Raw genomic sequence first — 18,554 nt, 5'->3', positions numbered from 1 at the left:
CCTTTCAATTCTCTCTTTACAACTCTATTCTCTTCCTCTCTCTCATCTCTCTGACATCCGTGCCTCTGCTCTGCTGTGTCTCCATCATCTCCCCCTATGGGGCGGTAGATCTCCTCTCTGCAGACTCAGATCCACTCCCAGGAGTCGGACCTGCAGAGTCAGGAGGAGGAGCTGGACCGGGCCAAAGCGGAGCTGGGCCGTCTGCAGCAGGAGGAGAGCCAGCTGGAGCAGAGCCTCCAGGCCGGCAAGCTGCAGCTGGAGACCATAATCAAGTCCCTCAAGGCCACGCAGGACGAGATCAACCAGGTGAGCTGCACCCTGCCGTGCTTGACCCTAAACGATCGAGCTCTGGCGGAAGACTGGCATTCGTGCTGGTTAAGTGTAACAATTGAGATTTGCTTTGCATTATGAATCTCTCATCGACCTGTCCGTTATGAATGGTTGAGGAGAGATCACTAGAATTAATTGAATGGTCCCAATAGGGGGCGCCATAACAGCATGCAGTATTATCCCTTCTGATCAAGTTTGGTTAAGTACACTGATGCATGCTTTAACTTGGTTATCACTTTTCTGGAAATGTGTGTTCACACATTGACCGCATAAGCTGACATACCTGCTCCCTCAAACCATTACGGTAAACACAACATATGTGGTGAAAGGCTTTTCATTTTTTTGTGGAAATGCTCATGCAGCTGAAGGCAAAATTTAATTCTGTTTGTTTGTATTCAAGAGCACAATAAGCACAATGCTCTCTTGTTTAGTATGTTTATTATGCCCTGACCTGGCTGTGGGAAATTCATAATGATAAATCAGTCAATGGTGAATTAGACAGAACTTATCCTTGTCAGTGATTTTTAATGTGGTTGCCCATTTAATGTGTATTACACATTTAGCCAAATTCCTCTCTTATGCAGTCTTTGTGTACAAAAACTGTACATGAGCTGCACTGTGCAACTGAAGGTGTGCCGGAGTGAAAATATCACCTTTAAGTGATAGATACTGTAGATAGATAGATAGATAGATAGATACTTTATTGATCCCCAAGGGGAAATTCAAGTTCTCAGTAGCATACTGAAATCACACGCAACATGCACTTACAGCAGAAAAAAGTGAAGTGAATACAATAGTGTGCAATTTTATGCAAATATGAAGCATTTGGATGGTCAGAATTCACATTGAAAAGCTGTAAATCCAGCTGATAAGGTGTCAGTCAGGACCAGAAAATGGGACATGGCCTCTATTACAACCTGCACCTTCATGCATGAGCAATTTGGTCATTTTATCTGTCATATTGACCTTCACGGATGTTGAAGAGGATGCTATTGCTATTTATTGGAACTGGACACCCACTATTACAGTTTTGAAACATTGTGTTTTTCTTATCTGTCTTTTACTCATCATTATCAGCATGCTGAAGGCAGATAGTGTGTTATTATGAGACTGCATTCGCCTATCAAACTTTCTCACGTTCGAGTGTTCCACACCCTTCCTGTTCCTTGGGTGGGGTACCCACTGTCAGTTTCTGAATTAGACCATCAGAAAATGTGCTTCTGCACTGCATGCACACTTTTTTGCACAAGTGAGAGACGTTTTTTGAACCAAGCAGAACCCAACTCACACATGCACACACGCCCTTTGCAAGATGACTATGCACTCTCTTAAGTGAGATGGAATACCTAGTGGAAGGCTGGCTGTGGCTTCATCATGAAACGGGTCCTCAGCAGACCCACACCTTGGAACTTACTTTCACCTGTTTTCTATGACAGCCGTCTCATATGATTCTAACACAGGAAGACCCGTGAAGTGTGAAGGGGTTTGACAGCCTGTTACCTGTCACACTGTAGTGCTTTCACACAGTCAGTCCTAGTTTCAAGTCATTTGACCCTTTCATACAAAAAAAACTCTCTTTAGATTTGAAAGTAAAGAGATCCAGCAATGGTTTGAGGTTGATGTTTGTGGAGCATTGAGCCCTGTAGAACTCTGTTATGATATGGCACACTTGATCATTAAGGTCAAACGGGCAGACGGCTTTACTGTGAAGTAATTTCATCAGCCTTCACTCACTTGGGGGTAGTGCTGAAAAAGCCTCTTGTATCACCTGAGAAGCCATTCTATTTGATACATTTAAGGAGAGAAGCTGAACTCTTGATGATCTTTTAGAGGTTTTGCTAGTTGTAATAGTAAATTATGAATACATAGATATGACTGTAGTAAACACATATTATGCATTTTCTTTCCAGTCTTTTCTTTAATTTTTTTTAAGTATTTTTCCTTTTCGAAAGATGTGTCCTTTAAATTCAGTGTAGATAATAGGAGTTTGATGTTTGTTTGTTTGTATTTATTTAAAAGGGACAGTGTATAGTAATGAATATGCTCATTAGCAAAAGACATGTATATGCATCATGTTTCATATGTATTCAACAACAACTTTGCGGCATTGCAAAAAACTGTTGCAGTCATGACTTGCGGGTTTCAGGCAGACTTAAGACTCCTGTCTGCTAAGGAAGGTCATTGCTAATTCAACCTGGGCGGCTCCGGATTGATGTAGACTGTGTTATATGCAACTTTTGTTGTTTAGGCTCGCAGCAAGCTCTCCCAGATACAAGACAATCAACAGGAGATGACCAAGAGCATCGAGCAGTACAACAGCACCCTGAACGGCACCCACGGAGGTAGCATGACCAACCTGGCAGACATGAGCGAAGGCTTCCCCGAGAAGGAGAACGGTGGCTTCGGTGCCATGGTAAGTTGAATCTCCTTGTGACCTTGAACAGGGTAGTTCAGGGTTGTGCAGGATGCTACTTGGCCCTGGGGTGACCTCTGTGCTTGCTGCACATTGCATCCGCAGAATAGCGGGTGGAGGAAGGACAAGAGGGCACTGAAAGCGAAGCATAGCAGTGTGATGCCAAGAATAAGCATCACGCCTGTCATCACGCCTGACTTGTTTTCATGTTTATATGCTGTGAACTCACAACTTATTACATGACGTATGCTACCATTGATTCTAATTTCTAAAGCTCAATGTTGGCTCTGTTCTGTATCTTTGTGCAAGTCTTGTGCATTATCTTTTGAGTTTATCTAAACACAACAAAGATTAGGAACGCGGATGTGGAGAGATTGGATTTGGTTGCATATGTTTGCTGACTGTTTTGGACAAGATTCACATGGTTAGAATGAAAATGTCAAAACCAAAAGTTGTGGGTATATGCGTATACTAATGAACTCCAGAAGTTGTGAACACATTGCATGTCATGTCCTGAGCCTCTTGTGAAAATACCATGAAATTCACCTGTGAGGTAAATTGGTCCCAGCTGCTGAGATTGCTGCATAAAGTGAGAAGATTATCAGGATATTTATGTAAAACATTTTCCAGTGCAGGTATTATTTCCTTCATTTAATTTGCTCCATTTTTAAGGGGCTCTTGGTCACCCTTGCAGGCAATTACTATGGGGATTTTGATCTTTCCGTTCTCTTCCTGCCTATCTTGTACAACTAACACATAACGTGCGGTTCATTAGGCTCATTGGGACTGAGGCAGGGTTACTTAATCTGCTTGTGCTTTTATTATTTCAGTCTTTATTACCGGTGCATTTCCAGAGGATTCCACGCTCCAGTCGTTCGTGCACTTGGTTCATTTCACGGCAGAGTTGTGTCATGGCAGGGAGCTGGGATTAGGGTCAGGGTTCTTATTGAAATGAGAGCGCCGCTTTAATGAAACGCAACACGCCACGTTTTCATGGCGAGTAGCGAGGGCTGCCTGGCATGTTGAAGCCACGTTCAGGGCTTGGACTAGGATGGTGTGTGTGTGTGTGTGTGTGTTTGGGGGGGGGGGGGGGGGGGGGGTTTAGACACCCGACACCCATAGAGATCGGCGGAGACTGTTTCTTATTGAGCGGCCTTTTCATTTGGACCAGCTGAGTCTAATGGGCCCACTCAGACTGAGAACTGCAAATTGCAGGAGAATGAAAATTGCCTGCACGTTATTAAACTGAAATTTAACCCGAGGGGCTCGCTGGTTGGTGTTCTGATTCAGACGGACATTCCTGCCACAGTTTCCTCAGACTTGCGCCGCTCTACATCAACTGAAGTGGCCCATTATTGGAATAATTTCCCACCAAAATATTTTTGTTTTTGAACGTAGACGTTGTTTGTCAGCTGGAGGTATTTTTGGCAGACTGAATGAACAGTTCGGAATGAAGCTGAAACTGTTTCTGGTAATGCATTCCTGGAAGGCAAATTGTATCAGATGAATGTAAATAAACTGGGTTTTCAGCCCAGACTTAACAAATGGCCTTGCCTCGTTTTTGTAGGAGGACCCTTTCAAGGTGAAGACATCTGTGTTCAATAGCAACCCCCAGGAGATGCACACAGACCCCTTCCACTCAGAGGACCCCTTCAAAACAGATCCTTTCAAAGGTGCTGCGCTCTCCGATCTCTATTCCTCCCTCTCTCTTCCTCTTCCCATTCTGTCTCTCCCTCCGCTAAATTTCCCTTGTGCCTCTTCATCTTTCTCCTTGTATCTGCAAAAATCATAAGAGGCATCCAGGGACGTGACTGTCTGTGTGTTTGTAGACCTCAGCCTTACTGACTGCTGTCCTGTGTGTGTTTGTTTGAGCCCCCCCCCCCCCCCCCCTTCCCATACTTGCATGAGTTGACTTGGATTCTATAACCACTTGGCAACAGGCCCCTTCAATACAAAATGTAGAGATATGAATATCTATTTCCCCCAAATGGTTTTGGTTCTCTTGGAATTCGGCTTTCCCTTTGTCCTCTGGCATGGCTACTGATACCTACTCTCCCATGCTTTTTCTGGCCGCCCTCTCATAGGAGACCCTTTCCAGAATGATCCCTTTGCAAAGCAGCCACCCACCACCACAGGTATTTATGCACAATTATTCAGAAATATCTCTTGCTCAGCCCGAGGTGGAATGCAGTTTTCCGCTTCTTCAGCATGAGTGCGCTTTCCTCTGACATGCACTGCAGATGACCTGATGCTGCAAGGTTCAGTAACATTGTCCATCAACTTCCCTCTTTGTAATATTGGAGATTTCGGTTCCCCAAACTGTATAATATGAGTATGAATAACTGATAATCAACATTAGAAAACAAAAAAAAAACACATAAGCAAAGTGGATAATTCCATGTCGAGGTGATGTCATTGATATGTTGAACATGCTATCCCTTTTGAAGTAGAAATACCATGGGCCTTTATGTGAGGTTTGTTGATAAATGGTCACATGAGTCATTTGCATTTGTTTGATCTCTTGTTTAGAATTGTGATATCATTCTCTATGAAAGAGAAATCAAATAAAACACTAAAATCTAAAAAAAAAAAAACAACAACTAAAAACTAAAATGTCATCTCTTTCCACTTAGATCCTTTTGGAGGAGACCCTTTCAAAGAGAGTGATCCCTTCAAGACTACATCGGAGGACTTCTTTAAGAAGCCAGCTAAGGTGGATCCTTTTGGTGCCTCTGATCCTTTCAGCAAAAGTGCCACGCTTCCAACAAAGGTACTAATGAACTTTGTACTCTGTGCCCCTTGTTGTGGTGCAGTATTGCAGTTGTTGACATGTTTGTGATTGCTGAACTGTATAGACCCTTTCATCAATAAAAACAAAAACAATGCTTGAACGTTCTATTTGGGCCCCAATCTACTTCCTCTGCATTAAGATAACATATGGAATGTTAAAAAGGAAGTCTTGTGGGGCCAACTATGATGCTGATAATGGAACTCTCTTGAAAGGGTCCATATTTCTGTGTTATGACCGTTTGACTGTGTTTGCCTTTGTCAGCAGGCATGCCACTTCACAAGCAATGACCCCTTCACCTCTACCAGTCCCAAATTAAAAGGCCCAGGTACAGTTTTGTTTGCTTTCACACTGGGCATGTTCAGTGGTTGCTCAGCATATAATTGTATCCTGGTCTGCCTCAAGGAAGTTTTCATGGTTCTCATTCAGTGTCAGTCAAGCTTGTCAAATTAATGGTAGTGCCCATTTTCACTTATTCTGTGCCCTGTTTCACTTGCTCTGTGGACCACTCCTGTGATGGATACCACTAATTACAGTGTAGATTATCTGAAATAAAAGGTTATGTTAAAAAATGTTAGTGTATAAGAGGAAATTCTCTTTTAATTGTGAGTTGTCTGCATGCCTCATGCATCAGGAGTGCCTCTCCTTTGAAGGAAATCAGTAGGCATGCAATTTTGACAGTTGATCATTTCCTGTTCTTACCTTTCAAACTTTCAAACCAAGCTATTATTGCCAGAGGCATTAGTTTTCTATTGTATTAGAGATTAGACCCAAAAGGCTGCATTACATAGCACCGCTTTCAGATCACAGATGACGTGTTCTTCTGGCTTCTGCATGTGGTGCTGCTACTTTCAGTTAAGCTGCTGCTAACAACTGCCACCCACACTTGTCAGTTGTCTTTCATCTTCAGTATGATTGATGAACCAGTAGTAATGTGATTGTTCTGTATTCAGTATAATTGGTGCTGTAATTGTAAAACTGGTGTAGTTAATGATAAAGAAGATGACCAGATATCGCAGAAATTAGATTAGATTAGATTCAACTTTATTGTCATTGTGCAGAGTACAATACAAAGACAACAAAATGCAGTTTTGCGTCTAACCAGAAGTGCAAAAAAATCAGAAAAGTGCAATGTGATATACAACGTATAGGCAGGTGGTGCATAGACAGGACAATAAATATAGTGCAGTGTAGACAGTAGTATACAGTTGATTTACAGAAGGTGGTTTAGAGTAGTATAAATTAAATATAAATATGTGCAGTGTATTGGCAGTTACCTTAAGAGCAGAATAAATATGCCCCATGTAATATGAACAATGTATGAACAACATGTACAGATATGTGCAATGTAGTAGCAGTAACATTATAATAGTAGTAATAATAATATAGATATATGCAGTGTATTAACAGAATATAAAATAAGAAAACAGAAAAATGTGGATATTCAGTATGAAAAATAAAGACAGGTATGTACAGAATGTACAGCTATGTGCAGTGTGGTAACAGTACCAATGTAGTGCAGAAACAGTAACATTATAAGAGTAGTAAGAATAAGTGTATGTGCAGGATGAATAGTATGAAGAGCAGTAGAAAATGGCTATATGTAAGTGTACATAAATAGATAGAACACTATGGATGGGATAGGGTAGTGCAAATGTCCGAGGGGGGGGTGGGGGGGGGGGGGGTTCACCTCCTTGTTGCCCTGTCAAGGTTGCCAAGTTGTGGACACCTCAACAGGCACAGGCAAGGAGGCATCGGGCAGGGGCGGTGGGGGGCTTAGTTGGTAGTCACCGGGGTGCAGAGCTAGAGTTCAGTAAGGTGACAGCCGCAGGAAAGAAGCTTCCTCTGAACCTGCTGGTTCGGGTGCGGAGGGACCTGCAATGCCTCCCCGAGGGGAGTGGGGTGAACAGTCTGTGGTTGGGGTGAACAGTCTTTGATGATGCTGCGCGCCTTACGCAAGCATCGCTTGCCCTGGTTGGCCTCGATGGAGGGGAGTGAGGAATCGATGATGCTTTGGGCAGTTTTCACCACCCTCTGCAGTGCTTTTCGGTCAAAGGCAGAGCAGTTGGTGAGGATGCTCTCGATGGTGCAGCGGTAGAAGTTCACCAGGATCTGAGGAGACAGGTGGACTTTCTTTAGCCTCCTTAGAAAGAAGAGATGCTGGTGAGCCTTCTTGATCAGAGTAGAGGTGTTGATGGTCCAAGAGAGTTCCTCAGAGATGTGGACACCTAGAAACTTGAAGCTGGTGACACGCTCCACTTCAGTCCCGTTGATGAGAATGGGTGTGTTCAGGAAGTCTAGCTTTAGACTTCCTGAAGTCCACAATGAGCTCTTTAGTCTTCTTGGTGTTGAGAGCCAGGTTGTTGTCAATGCACCACAATGTTAGGTGCTGGGCCTCCTCCCTGTAGGCCGTCTCATCGTTGTTGCTGATGAGACCAATCACCGTAGTGTCATCTGCAAACTTGACAATGGTGTTAGAGCCATGTACAGGTGTGCAGTCGTGGGTGAAGAGGGAGTAAAGGAGAGGGCTCAGCACACATTCCTGTGGTACGCTGGTGTTCATGGTGATGGTTGAGGAGGTGTAATTATATAACCTAACAGACTGAGGTCTGTTGGTTAGGAAGTCCAGAATCCAGTTACAGAGAGAGGCATTGATGCCCAGTTCACTGAGTTTGGTAACCAGTTTTGAGGGGATGATGGTATTGAATGCTGAACTAAAGTCAATGAACAGCATTCTCACATAGGTGTTGCTATTGTCAAGGTGGGAGAGGGCACAGTGAAGTGCCGTAAAGATGGCATCCTCTGTGCTCCTGTTCTGACAGTAGGCGAATTGGAAGGGGTCCAGTGAGAGTGGTAAGCAGGTCTTGAGATGGACCAGGACCAGCCTCTCGAAGCACTTCATGATGATGGGGGTGAGTGCAACTGGACGGAAGTCATTAAGGCTTTTTGCAATGGAGTGTTTTGGCACCGGCACGATGGAGGTGGTTTTAAAGCACGTGGGGACAGCTGCCTGGGCTAGTGACAGATTAAATATGTCAGTCCAAACCTCAGCCAGCTGCACAGCACAGGCCCTGAGTCCGAGTCCGGGAATACCATCAGGACCATCAACCTTACATGCATTAGTCCTGCTCAGTGCCGCACACACGTCGGTGGTGGAGAGTGTGAGTGGCTGGTGATCTGCAGAGACCACAGCCTTGATGGCCACCTCATTGTTGTCCCTATCAAAGCGGCCATAGAAGTGGTTCAGCTCATCAGGCAGGGAGGTGTCGACAGGGGAGTTAGTAGTTTTGTAATCTGTGATGGCCTGAATGAATGAACATTATGACTGATGAAATAAATTACTGTCATGTTGTTTTAATAAACCATTGTTGGCATACATTTAACAAGTCAGCATTATAGCACATCAATTCAGAATTAAGTCTTTTCTGTAGGCTATACTGTATCATCGGTCCACCCTAAGCTAGGCCTACTGGATAAATTAACAGAATATCAAACAGTTTTCAGTAGCTTAGCACTGTTGCAGATATCACATAGCTATCCCTTCAATTTTTGTACATTTTCGCACATTCCATCATAAGGAAGCAGTATGGGAAGGCAGCTTCAAATGAGCGCTGTTCCTCAGCACCAGCCATCTTTTATATTTACAAAAACTGCTTCAATCTATCATCATCGTCTAAATCCCGCCTCAACGGTTGTGATTGGTGCTTGGATTTTTGGAACATTGGAAATGGGCTTGAATTGACCTGCAGAGCAAATCCCAAATTTGCCGGAAGTTCGTCTGTGTTTTCCCAGGCTATACCGCAAGCCTGAAATTCACTGACGATATTGCTGATGCGCAATGGGAATAGTATTTTGAAAAGGTGTCAAATATTTTTTGACGTTAATTGACTAAACTGTAATTGTGCGCCACTTACAGTATATGTAATATGTTTGTGTCGAACTCGAATTTGAAACATGGTCCACACACAAAAAAGCCTACTGTTGATTACTGTTAAAGACTACATTCAGTACACATCTGTATTAAACGTCCTGTTAACAATTCGGTACAAATATGTGTTTACAGTCCTATTTGCCACAGTTGAAGTACTTTTGTATGGTGAAGGAAGGTGTGGTTGCAGTGATCACTGTCGGATAGTTCTTGACTGTGATTATGAATATCGTAGAAAGAAATGCTACGGAAATTAATTTAAAATTCACTCTACACTGGGGGCGCTTTGGCACAACAGGTTACAGCACCCGTACCATATTCGTTTCACATGCCCATGGGGACCTGGGGTTCGAGTCCCGGGGTCATTTCCCATACAGGAGGCATACATATATCAACCCCTATGTTAAATTCCCATAGAGGCAGGCAGATTTGTATTTTTTAAGGCCAGTTATTTCATGGATCCAGGATACTATGCATCCTGATAAAGTTCCCTTGGTATTTGGAATTAAAAAAGCCTCACATCATCACATACCCTTCACCATACCTAGGTATGGTGTGATGTGATGATACCATACCTGGTTTTATTTCAGTAAGCCTATTAGCTGGTTTGATTTGCTTAAACCTAGCACTACAAACCATCCTCAGGGAGGAAGAGGCCGAAAAACCTGACATGGAAGTAGGGTATTTCAAGAGAGAAAGAGCAGTATATGGCGGCTGTACATGATGTGTACTTGTTTGCTCATAAGAATGTATTGGGGGCAGCCGTGGCCTACTGGTTAGCACTTCGGACCTGTAACCGGAGGGTTGCCGGTTTGAACCCCGACCAGTAGGAACGCTCAGCCGTGGCCTACTGGTTAGCACTTCGGACCTGTAACCGGAGGGTTGCCGGTTCGAACCCCGACCAGTAGGCTGAAGTGCCCTTGAGCAAGGCACCTAACCCCTCACTGCTCCCCGAGCGCCGCTGTTGATGCAGGCAGCTCACTGTGCCGGGATTAGTGTGTGCTTCACCTCATTGTGTGTACACTGTGTGCTGTGTGTGTTTCACTAATTCACGGATTGGGATAAATGCAAAGACCAAATTCACAGGATCAAAAGAGTATATATACTTATACTTAGTAAAGAAGTATATCATCAAACATGCAGAAAAATGATAATGACCATGAGAATGATGGCCCCCAAGAGGTCTCATTCCAACAAATCCGGCCCACCGCCTAATATGAGTTTGACTCCCCTGTAACTACAGCATATCCTGTCCAGTGTTGAAGTATTTACTTGCAGATGTGCAATCCATGGTCAGCTTCATGGTCAACATCTCAGATCAGTACAAAGATAAGAGTGGGAAGATAAATACACGTGGGCTCGCCTGTGTTGGTGTTCTTAAAATGGAAATTAAATGGCAAGACCTAGACACCAATCTATTTTTTTCAGGAAATTACTCTCACTGCTGAAAGTTACCCATGTCACATTCCAGTGGCAGTCTATAAGCCGATAAGTGGCTAAAATGAGAACTTCTTTACAAAAATCTCATCCCTTTCAGACAGTATAGTAATTTCCGGTGTATTAGCCGCATTGTGTGTAAAGTGCAGGGCAGTGTTGATGCTAAAAAAAAAAAAAAAAACATGTATTAACCGCACCCGTGTATTAACCGCAATGCCTAATAGCCCAAATGAATCAAAATCACGATGTGCTTTAATGTGTCTGATGTGTGCTTTAATCATAAAGAAGAATGAAGAACTCAGTCCATTCAGACAGTAATATAACTTCTCACTGTATTAAAGGAGTGTCATATCTTGTGTTTGTCATTAGTTAACATAGCGGACTTGTCAAAAAATGCTTTGTAAGTCAAGGTTTCCTTCAGTTCCTAAAGTGGTATATGTCACCTGTTGAGGTCCACTTACTGGCTCAATTATTGGGGAAAGCACTTTATAACATTGATAAACCATGAGCAAAGAAATGTTGGTGGCACAGAGTCTAGGTTAAAGATGCAAAGGCAAATCTAAGATTTACACAGTGGTGTCCTTGTTTGTAAAACCTTTCAAAAGTTGCGTTATATTAGGTTCACCAGAGGTGCGTTCAAATTTGGCAAACAGTGGCGCACGTTCGTGGTAAACATGTTTTCTTTGAACAGTTAAATATGAACGATTTGGTGTTAATGGTAATTGCATTGTTGCCTTTGTCAAACTCATGTCCAGTTCCACTGTATGTTCGCGGAGAACTACCTCCTCAGACTGTCTGCGATTGTTCGCAAACGGTCGCCGAAAACTCAAGGCAAACGGGAAACTGTTTGGAAACATTCGCAAACTTTCGCCTATGTTTACGAATTTGAATGCACCTCAGCTATCTAGGGACCCATCTTGCAGTGGGGTATAGTCTGCAAGTCTATTCTTTGTCCAGTAATCAACAGAAGACATGGCAACATTGAAGAGGTAGAATTCTAAAATTAGTCGCTGAAAATATTCAATTGAATGAAATGCTCTGGACAGGCAGTGATGAAAACCAGTCTTCTCCCCCACCCTCTCAGCTAGGACACTGACAATAAGTAAGCATTGGGGCTTTGAAATCTGAGGAAGACCTCTTACAGATTCTACTTTAAAAGTACATTATTCATGCATCCAAACGGATGATAAAAGCCATTAAATAGATATGCCACTCATTTAGTCTCAGATTAAAATATTTTACATGATCGAGAAAAAGTAGACTTAAAAAATAGGATCCAATAGGATGGTATATTAAAATGGTAGTGTACTTGGGATGAGGTGGTATTATTATTAGGTGGTTATTCCACCCTTATCCAGTTTTCATCTGAGCATGTGTAGTAATAGGTTGAGATGCAATTGCAGCTCTACCATACATTGCTGCTAGAAATAGTACTTGTGTATATAAACTATCAAATGCTAAATTTGTATCTTGGTTTTTGCTTATTTATGAATTATTTCATCAAACTTTGCTCAAAAGCACAATTTCCCCTAGTATAATTGTGGGGAAACATCCCTGTAGATATCCCTGTACCTTGTAAACTCAAATGATCTCTCTTGTTTTGACCCTTCCAGATCTCTTTGGAACACTTGACCCTTTTGGAAGCAGCTCATTTGGCAGCAACAGCGGATTTGCAGACTTCAGCCAAATGTCAAAGGTACAAATGGGCCCTCAGAGTCATGGCCTCAGCAGATGACGCCTATGTCGGTGCTCATCACATCTGTTCAGCGCGTGAGGCTAACCTCAATGATGGTTTTGCATGCAGATTTGTCTGAGTAGTTCCTCCCACCTGACAGATCCTACGCTAGCCCTATGCCATTCAGTGTGGGCACCAGAATAAAACTCCCAACCTTAACAAATGCTGTGTGCATGCAACTCTCTCTGGCCATGGAGATAACTGATGATTCCTCTGATGGGTCTTCGCCTTTACTTATGTTTGACCTTATACTATTAATACCATATACCTTTACATTTGGTTTGTTCACACGAAACATTTTGTGTTGCTTCTTGTTGTTTAGGGGTTTGCAGATGACCCCTTCAGCAGAAAGCAAGATACCCCAGCTCTGCCGCCCAAGAAAGGTGTACCACCTCGACCTAAACCTCCCAGTGGTATGTCCTTATAAAATTGAGTAGTGAATCCTCAAACCGTGTTGCTCAATTCAATACACAGGAAGCAATGAATCTGTTTGTGCCTCCATTTTATTATATACACTTGGCAGTGTTTTTGCTGCAAGTAGTGTTTTTGAGCATCAAGCACACTAATGTCCGTTTGAGTTGCACACAGACTTTCCACCACACCCATCTACTCACAGCTATATCCTGTTTTGGAAATTCAGCGAGAGTTGCCAGTTGTGAGTGATGAGAGATTGAATTATGACATTTTTTTCTGACTCTGGGGCGTATGAACTGTCCCTAATCACCCCTAATGCTGTCACTCATGTGTTCTCCGCACCACTGAGGGAGGCTGTGGAGATTAAACTGATGGATGTTATTTGTGGCCAGAATATTTTCTATCATAAGTGCAGCTTTTTTTCAGCTCTTTGACACAGTAAACAGGAAATGTGGGCACAGATAAGCTAAAGCAGACTCTGTTCCTTTGATCGCTGGAACCTTGCAGCAGATGCATGCAGAAACAAAGTCCAGTTTCCAAAGTTTGCACTAACAAACTGCTTACTTTTTGCGTTATTGATACAATATATGGGTGGTCTCTGAAATTTAGGACAGGGTCTCACCAGTGCAGCTGAAAGTATTTGCCATGTAATTTTTCAATTACATTCCCGTAAATTATGGAATTGTGTTGGAAAGTTTTTTTTTTTTTTTTTTTTTTTTTCTGACATGATGACACACTAAAACAGTAAACCAAATATTGAATTAAAAAGATGTACAGTATGTAAGGAGAATTACATAAACAATAAGAAACTGAATTAAATATTTCATTGAATTTAAAGAAATGCATTCGGAAGAGTGTATGTGTGTGTGTGTGTGTGTGTGTGTGTGTGCGTGCATGTATGTGAGTTGCATATGGGGGTCTGCTAATGCTGTTGGCCTGTGCTGTCAGGTCAGCTCTCAGCTCTTAGTGTTATAATATACTGCGTAGGTGTTGATGGAGTATAGATGATGTGTTGTTAGCTTGCACTGGTAACATCAGATGTTATGATGCTTTCCCCACCCTTTCCCACTTCCTCTTTATACTATATGTGTGTGTGTGTGTGTGTGTGTGTGTGTGTGTGTGTGTGTGTGGTGGTGGGGGAGGGGGGGTGCAAGTAGTACTGAGAATAACTTTTACTCTGACTGTGTCCTGAGTAAATGTTCTTTTCACTGTCCTGTAAATGTCTTTCTCTCCCTTCCTTGTAATTTTCCACAACGTTTATCTCATGACTGGTGCCAGAGAGTAGAACAGAAAAGAACACCAAAACCACTACCCCTCCCTTTAGAAAATGTTCTCACTCACTCCAAAGGTGCCAAGTAGAACGTTCACTGGCATGTTTGAACATTTTATAGAGTGCAGGAAAAGCATAAGAGGTTGTGAAATTTCAAAAGTACCTTAGTGAGTAAAATTATATATCTCCTCATTTTTTTAGATTTCAGGTGGTATGTAGGCCTAGTTTTGATACTGACAATGGATTCATATGCAGTCATGCATGCATGCGTGCACGAGCCTGGAGGATGCAGAGAGGATGTTTAAATTGCGCTGATGTTAAAAAACAAAGGGTGGAGCTCCTTTTTGCGGTCGCATGTGCCATTTACGGAAAGAACAGAACTGATTGCTTGAGAGCTAGTGTTTGAGAGGTGCTAATGTGGACTGGTACATGTGAATACCAGCCAAATTAGCCATGTGGTTAACACCTTCACATGGGAAGCAACAACTAGTGAAACGTTCCCACGCATTTCTCTTGCGAATTTGCAAACTTTTATTTTTTAAATAAAAAGCAACATTATCTGTTTTATGATCAACATTTAGGTGTTCAGGAAACTTTACTACAGATAGGGGTTGTGAAGTTTTGAGGTTGCTGTTGGTTTAAGTGGGTTTTACTTCAACCCTCAATATAGAACAAGATCAGACAATTGGGGCACAGTAATACAAACTTGTGGTTTATGTGTGAGATTGTAAAATGAGAGCACAAAAGCGTAAAACTATGTGAATGAGGTTTTTTTTTGAGGTAGAGTTTTGTATGTAGAATCGTAGCATAGAGTATGTACATGTGTGTGATTGTTAGATTCCCTCGGTCATACAAGCTCTAACCCATGTGTGGCTTGGGGTGCACCACAAGTGGTGTTCGGGTTACAGGCTGTACTGGGTGGCAGGGTTGAGGTTCGCTGGTTGTTGTTGCTCAGTTCAGGTGAAGTCAACCAAGTGCCTTTTGTAAAATGTAGGGATAACTCTGAAAAGGGAAAAAGGAATATCTCCATTTGTATTTGTGTAACAGATTATTTGTGTAACAGATTATTTGTGTAACAGATTATGTCTCCTCAAAAGGAGACTTTCTTTCTTTTTGCCACCGCTGCTCATGTAGCTGCAACTTCAGTCGGAATAAAAATGTGACGGAAACTAAGTGATCAGACATCCTCGCATAGCTCTCGTTCATTAAGAGTGTCACGTGACACCATTCCCTTAATGTCACTGTCTTTGTCATGACTGCAGGGAATGGCTGGAGAATGAACTAGGTTTATCTCTGAACTCTTTTCAGGTAAAAGCACTCCTGTAAACTTGCCTGGATCGGGGGATGCCTCCAAGCCGAGCGACCCGTTCCAGCCCTTCGGCTCTGACGCCAGCGACCCCTTTCAGAGTAAAAAGGGGGTGGCGGGGGTCCCAGGGGATCCCTTTAGTGGCAAAGATCCATTTGCTCCATCTGCCTCAAGTAAAGCCTCTAGAGACTCCTCATTGGGTTTTGCAGACTTCAGCTCTGTAAGTTGAGCTCAGTGATACTCTTCTTCTGTCCAGTACACCCCTTTATTTCGCTCTCTTGCGCTTCACAGTTAATCATGACTTTCTGCGAGAAAAAAAGAAAAAAATCTTAGAGCATAGCACAACAGCTTTTCTTCCACCTCTCTGCTACGCCTCATTCTGGCCACTCTTCATTCTCTATTCGTATAAAACTCATCACGCTTGGTAGTTTGTCTGGATGGAGGCTAATAGGAGTTGGTTTTGAACTCCACAGTGACCCTTGGCAAATGCAGCCGATACCTCATAAGAGCATGTTTTCTCTCATAACATAGTCTAGGGTCTTGAGTATTTCCTGTCAAAGGTGGTCCCATCTCTCCAGAATCCACACAAGACAACAAATCATGTACACACAGTTCAGAGAGACCTGCAAGGGTAGATGGATTTTTATATTTTACTTTGAAGTTCAAAGTGTTAAAAATGCCTCCCACACCCACAGTTTCCAAATTCAGGTTCAGGGGAATTTTATGTAAAGTTGCTGAAGTGAGTCTTTGTAGGTCTTCACTTCAAAATATAGAGCACAAGATAAAGAAAGTGTGAATACCGGTATGTTTCTGTTTGGAATAGACATTGTCAGTCATGTTAGACCCACTCAGGTTTTTGACAGGGCGAGTCCTAGTTGTGCTTAAGGAACATTCTAGAAAAAGGCTTCTTCTAGGCCCTGTCCACATTAACCTGGGTAAATATAAATACTCATTGTTTCTCCATTTAGCTCTTCAGTCAACATTAAAATGTTGTATTCTGACACTGAAAGCGATGCTTTTTGAAAACGATCTCTGAGGTGGTTGAACCCCCCGGGTTTGCGTTGTGGTGTGGACAGAGGTAACGGAGAGCTTCAGATATGATGACGTGTGGTTTCAATGACACTGATAAAAAAAAAAACACTTCTATAGTGTTCTACTGTGGATGCAAAACTTTTGAAAAACGATGAGAAAACGATAATCTGGACGGAGATTGTTTTCTCTTATATGCGTATAAATATGCATACACATATGAGTATTTTTATTTATCCGGCTTAAATTAAGACACAGTCCTTATAGATGCACAAAGTTAAAGGAGAATTCCGGTGTGATATTGACCTAAAGTGTATTGAAACATGATACCGAGTGTGAACGTATGTCTCATAGCCCATCTCGGCTTGTCCCCTGCACTCCAAAATCTGGCGCTAGTTAGCCGATGCTACCAACAGCTTTTTCAATAGTGGTGCTTCGGCATCGGGCTAGCCATGCAAATAAATCACTGTTTTACACCCATTTACGAGGCTCAATGTATCTCCACACTTCATTGGTAGACTTCCGAGGGCCCTGACATTTAAAACGAGACATTGAGAACTTTGAAAAAGCACTGGTAGTTTACTTACAAGACGATTTATACAGACAGTATCTTCACGAAGTTTAGTGTTTGCAGCCATCTTGAATTTAGTCACGATAAGAAATAATTCAGTGGAAATGCATGGATTCCAGTTGCTGCTACTGGAAGAAACTGGAATCCATGCATTTCCACTGAATTATTTTTGAAATCTGATCCCTTATCATACCTGTTCATTCTTACTCGTTGCTTGACTTATCGTGACTAAATTCAAGATGGCTGCAAACACTAAACTTCGTGAAGATACTGTCTGTATAAATCGTCTTGTAAGTAAACTACCAGTGCTTTTTCAAAGTTCTCAATGTCTCGTTTTAAATGTCAGGGCCCTCGTAAGTCTACCAATGAAGTGTGGAGATACATTGAGCCTCGTAAATGGGTGTAAAACAATGATTTATTTGCATGGCTAGCCCGATGCCGAAGCACCACTATTGAAAAAGCTGTTGGTAGCATCGGCTAACTAGCGCCAGATTTTGGAGTGCAGGGGACAAGCCGAGATGGGCTATGAGACATACGTTCACACTCGGTATCATGTTTCAATACACTTTAGGTCAGTATCACACCGGAATTCTCCTTTAATAGTGAATCCTAGAACATATGTTTTTAAGAGTCTGTTGCTCAAACACACACAGTGTGAATTGGTATGATGGTATTGGTATGATAGCATTTATGCCATGTGGTTAGATGGAGAAAAGCTACATCCATTGGCTCCATAAAAGAACTGGTGTGAATTCTAACACTGTTCCAGCGAGACCCCACTAGGGTAAATGGGTGCATAATGGACACTGTCAAACGATTCAGCTGTTCCTATGGACTATCTATCCCTAAGCAACCTTCAGGTGTGCAGTGGTACACCTGACACATCATGTTGTTCACCTGTGCCATGCAGCACAAGGGTCCCTCTGATGTGTGAGGATCCCTGGTCTGTCCTGCACTTAAGAGCATGAAGTCTCCCCCAGCACTCTTCTCTTGTGTGGGAGTTGGACAGACTGTAGAGTGAGAGATATGGAACTCATAACTATTCTGTCTGTCTGTCTTATTCTGTTCCCTACCTTCTTGGGGGTCTCCTTTCTTTCTCTTTCTGATTCATTCTCTCTTTACCATCACACCTGAGACACAGGCATGTGTAAAGAAGCCCTCAAGTCAGTCCTCTTATGTCTTATTTGGTACTTGGCTCTTTTGGGCCATATTGTAGTAACCCTACAAAGGGCCTTGTGTCCGCTGACAGTAACAGCCTTCTCTGCCTGCACAACACGCAGGTCTCTGCTGTCTCCATTCTCTCTACATTTCCATGCGTACTTACTCATTAAGA

The 18,554-nt window shown here is 42.6% G+C and overlaps 1 protein-coding gene across 13 annotated transcripts in view; it reads left to right on the top strand.

Moving 5' to 3' along the window:
- The window catches only part of eps15l1a (epidermal growth factor receptor pathway substrate 15-like 1a), a 42,739-nt gene that overhangs the window by 14,671 nt on the left and 9,514 nt on the right, over positions 1-18,554 (top strand). For 4 of the 13 annotated variants that reach the window (XM_042111662.1, XM_042111666.1, XM_042111665.1 and 1 more), the window contains exons 16-24: positions 109-306; positions 2,579-2,743; positions 4,311-4,416; positions 4,828-4,878; positions 5,377-5,513; positions 5,796-5,859; positions 12,510-12,592; positions 12,954-13,044; positions 15,624-15,841. In XM_042111662.1, the coding sequence (XP_041967596.1) occupies positions 109-306; positions 2,579-2,743; positions 4,311-4,416; positions 4,828-4,878; positions 5,377-5,513; positions 5,796-5,859; positions 12,510-12,592; positions 12,954-13,044; positions 15,624-15,841 (1,113 nt within the window). Of the gene's footprint in view, positions 1-108; positions 307-2,578; positions 2,744-4,310; positions 4,417-4,827; positions 4,879-5,376; positions 5,514-5,795; positions 5,860-12,509; positions 12,593-12,953; positions 13,045-15,623; positions 16,979-18,554 lie in introns of those variants that run through there. The other 9 variants (XM_042111671.1, XM_042111660.1, XM_042111663.1 and 6 more) reach the window with 5 other exon arrangements.

Source organism: Alosa sapidissima, chromosome 12, assembly GCF_018492685.1.
Source record: "Alosa sapidissima isolate fAloSap1 chromosome 12, fAloSap1.pri, whole genome shotgun sequence".
In the NCBI taxonomy this organism is placed as follows: domain Eukaryota; kingdom Metazoa; phylum Chordata; class Actinopteri; order Clupeiformes; family Clupeidae; genus Alosa; species Alosa sapidissima.
This window is presented reverse-complemented; position numbering and strand designations above follow the sequence as displayed.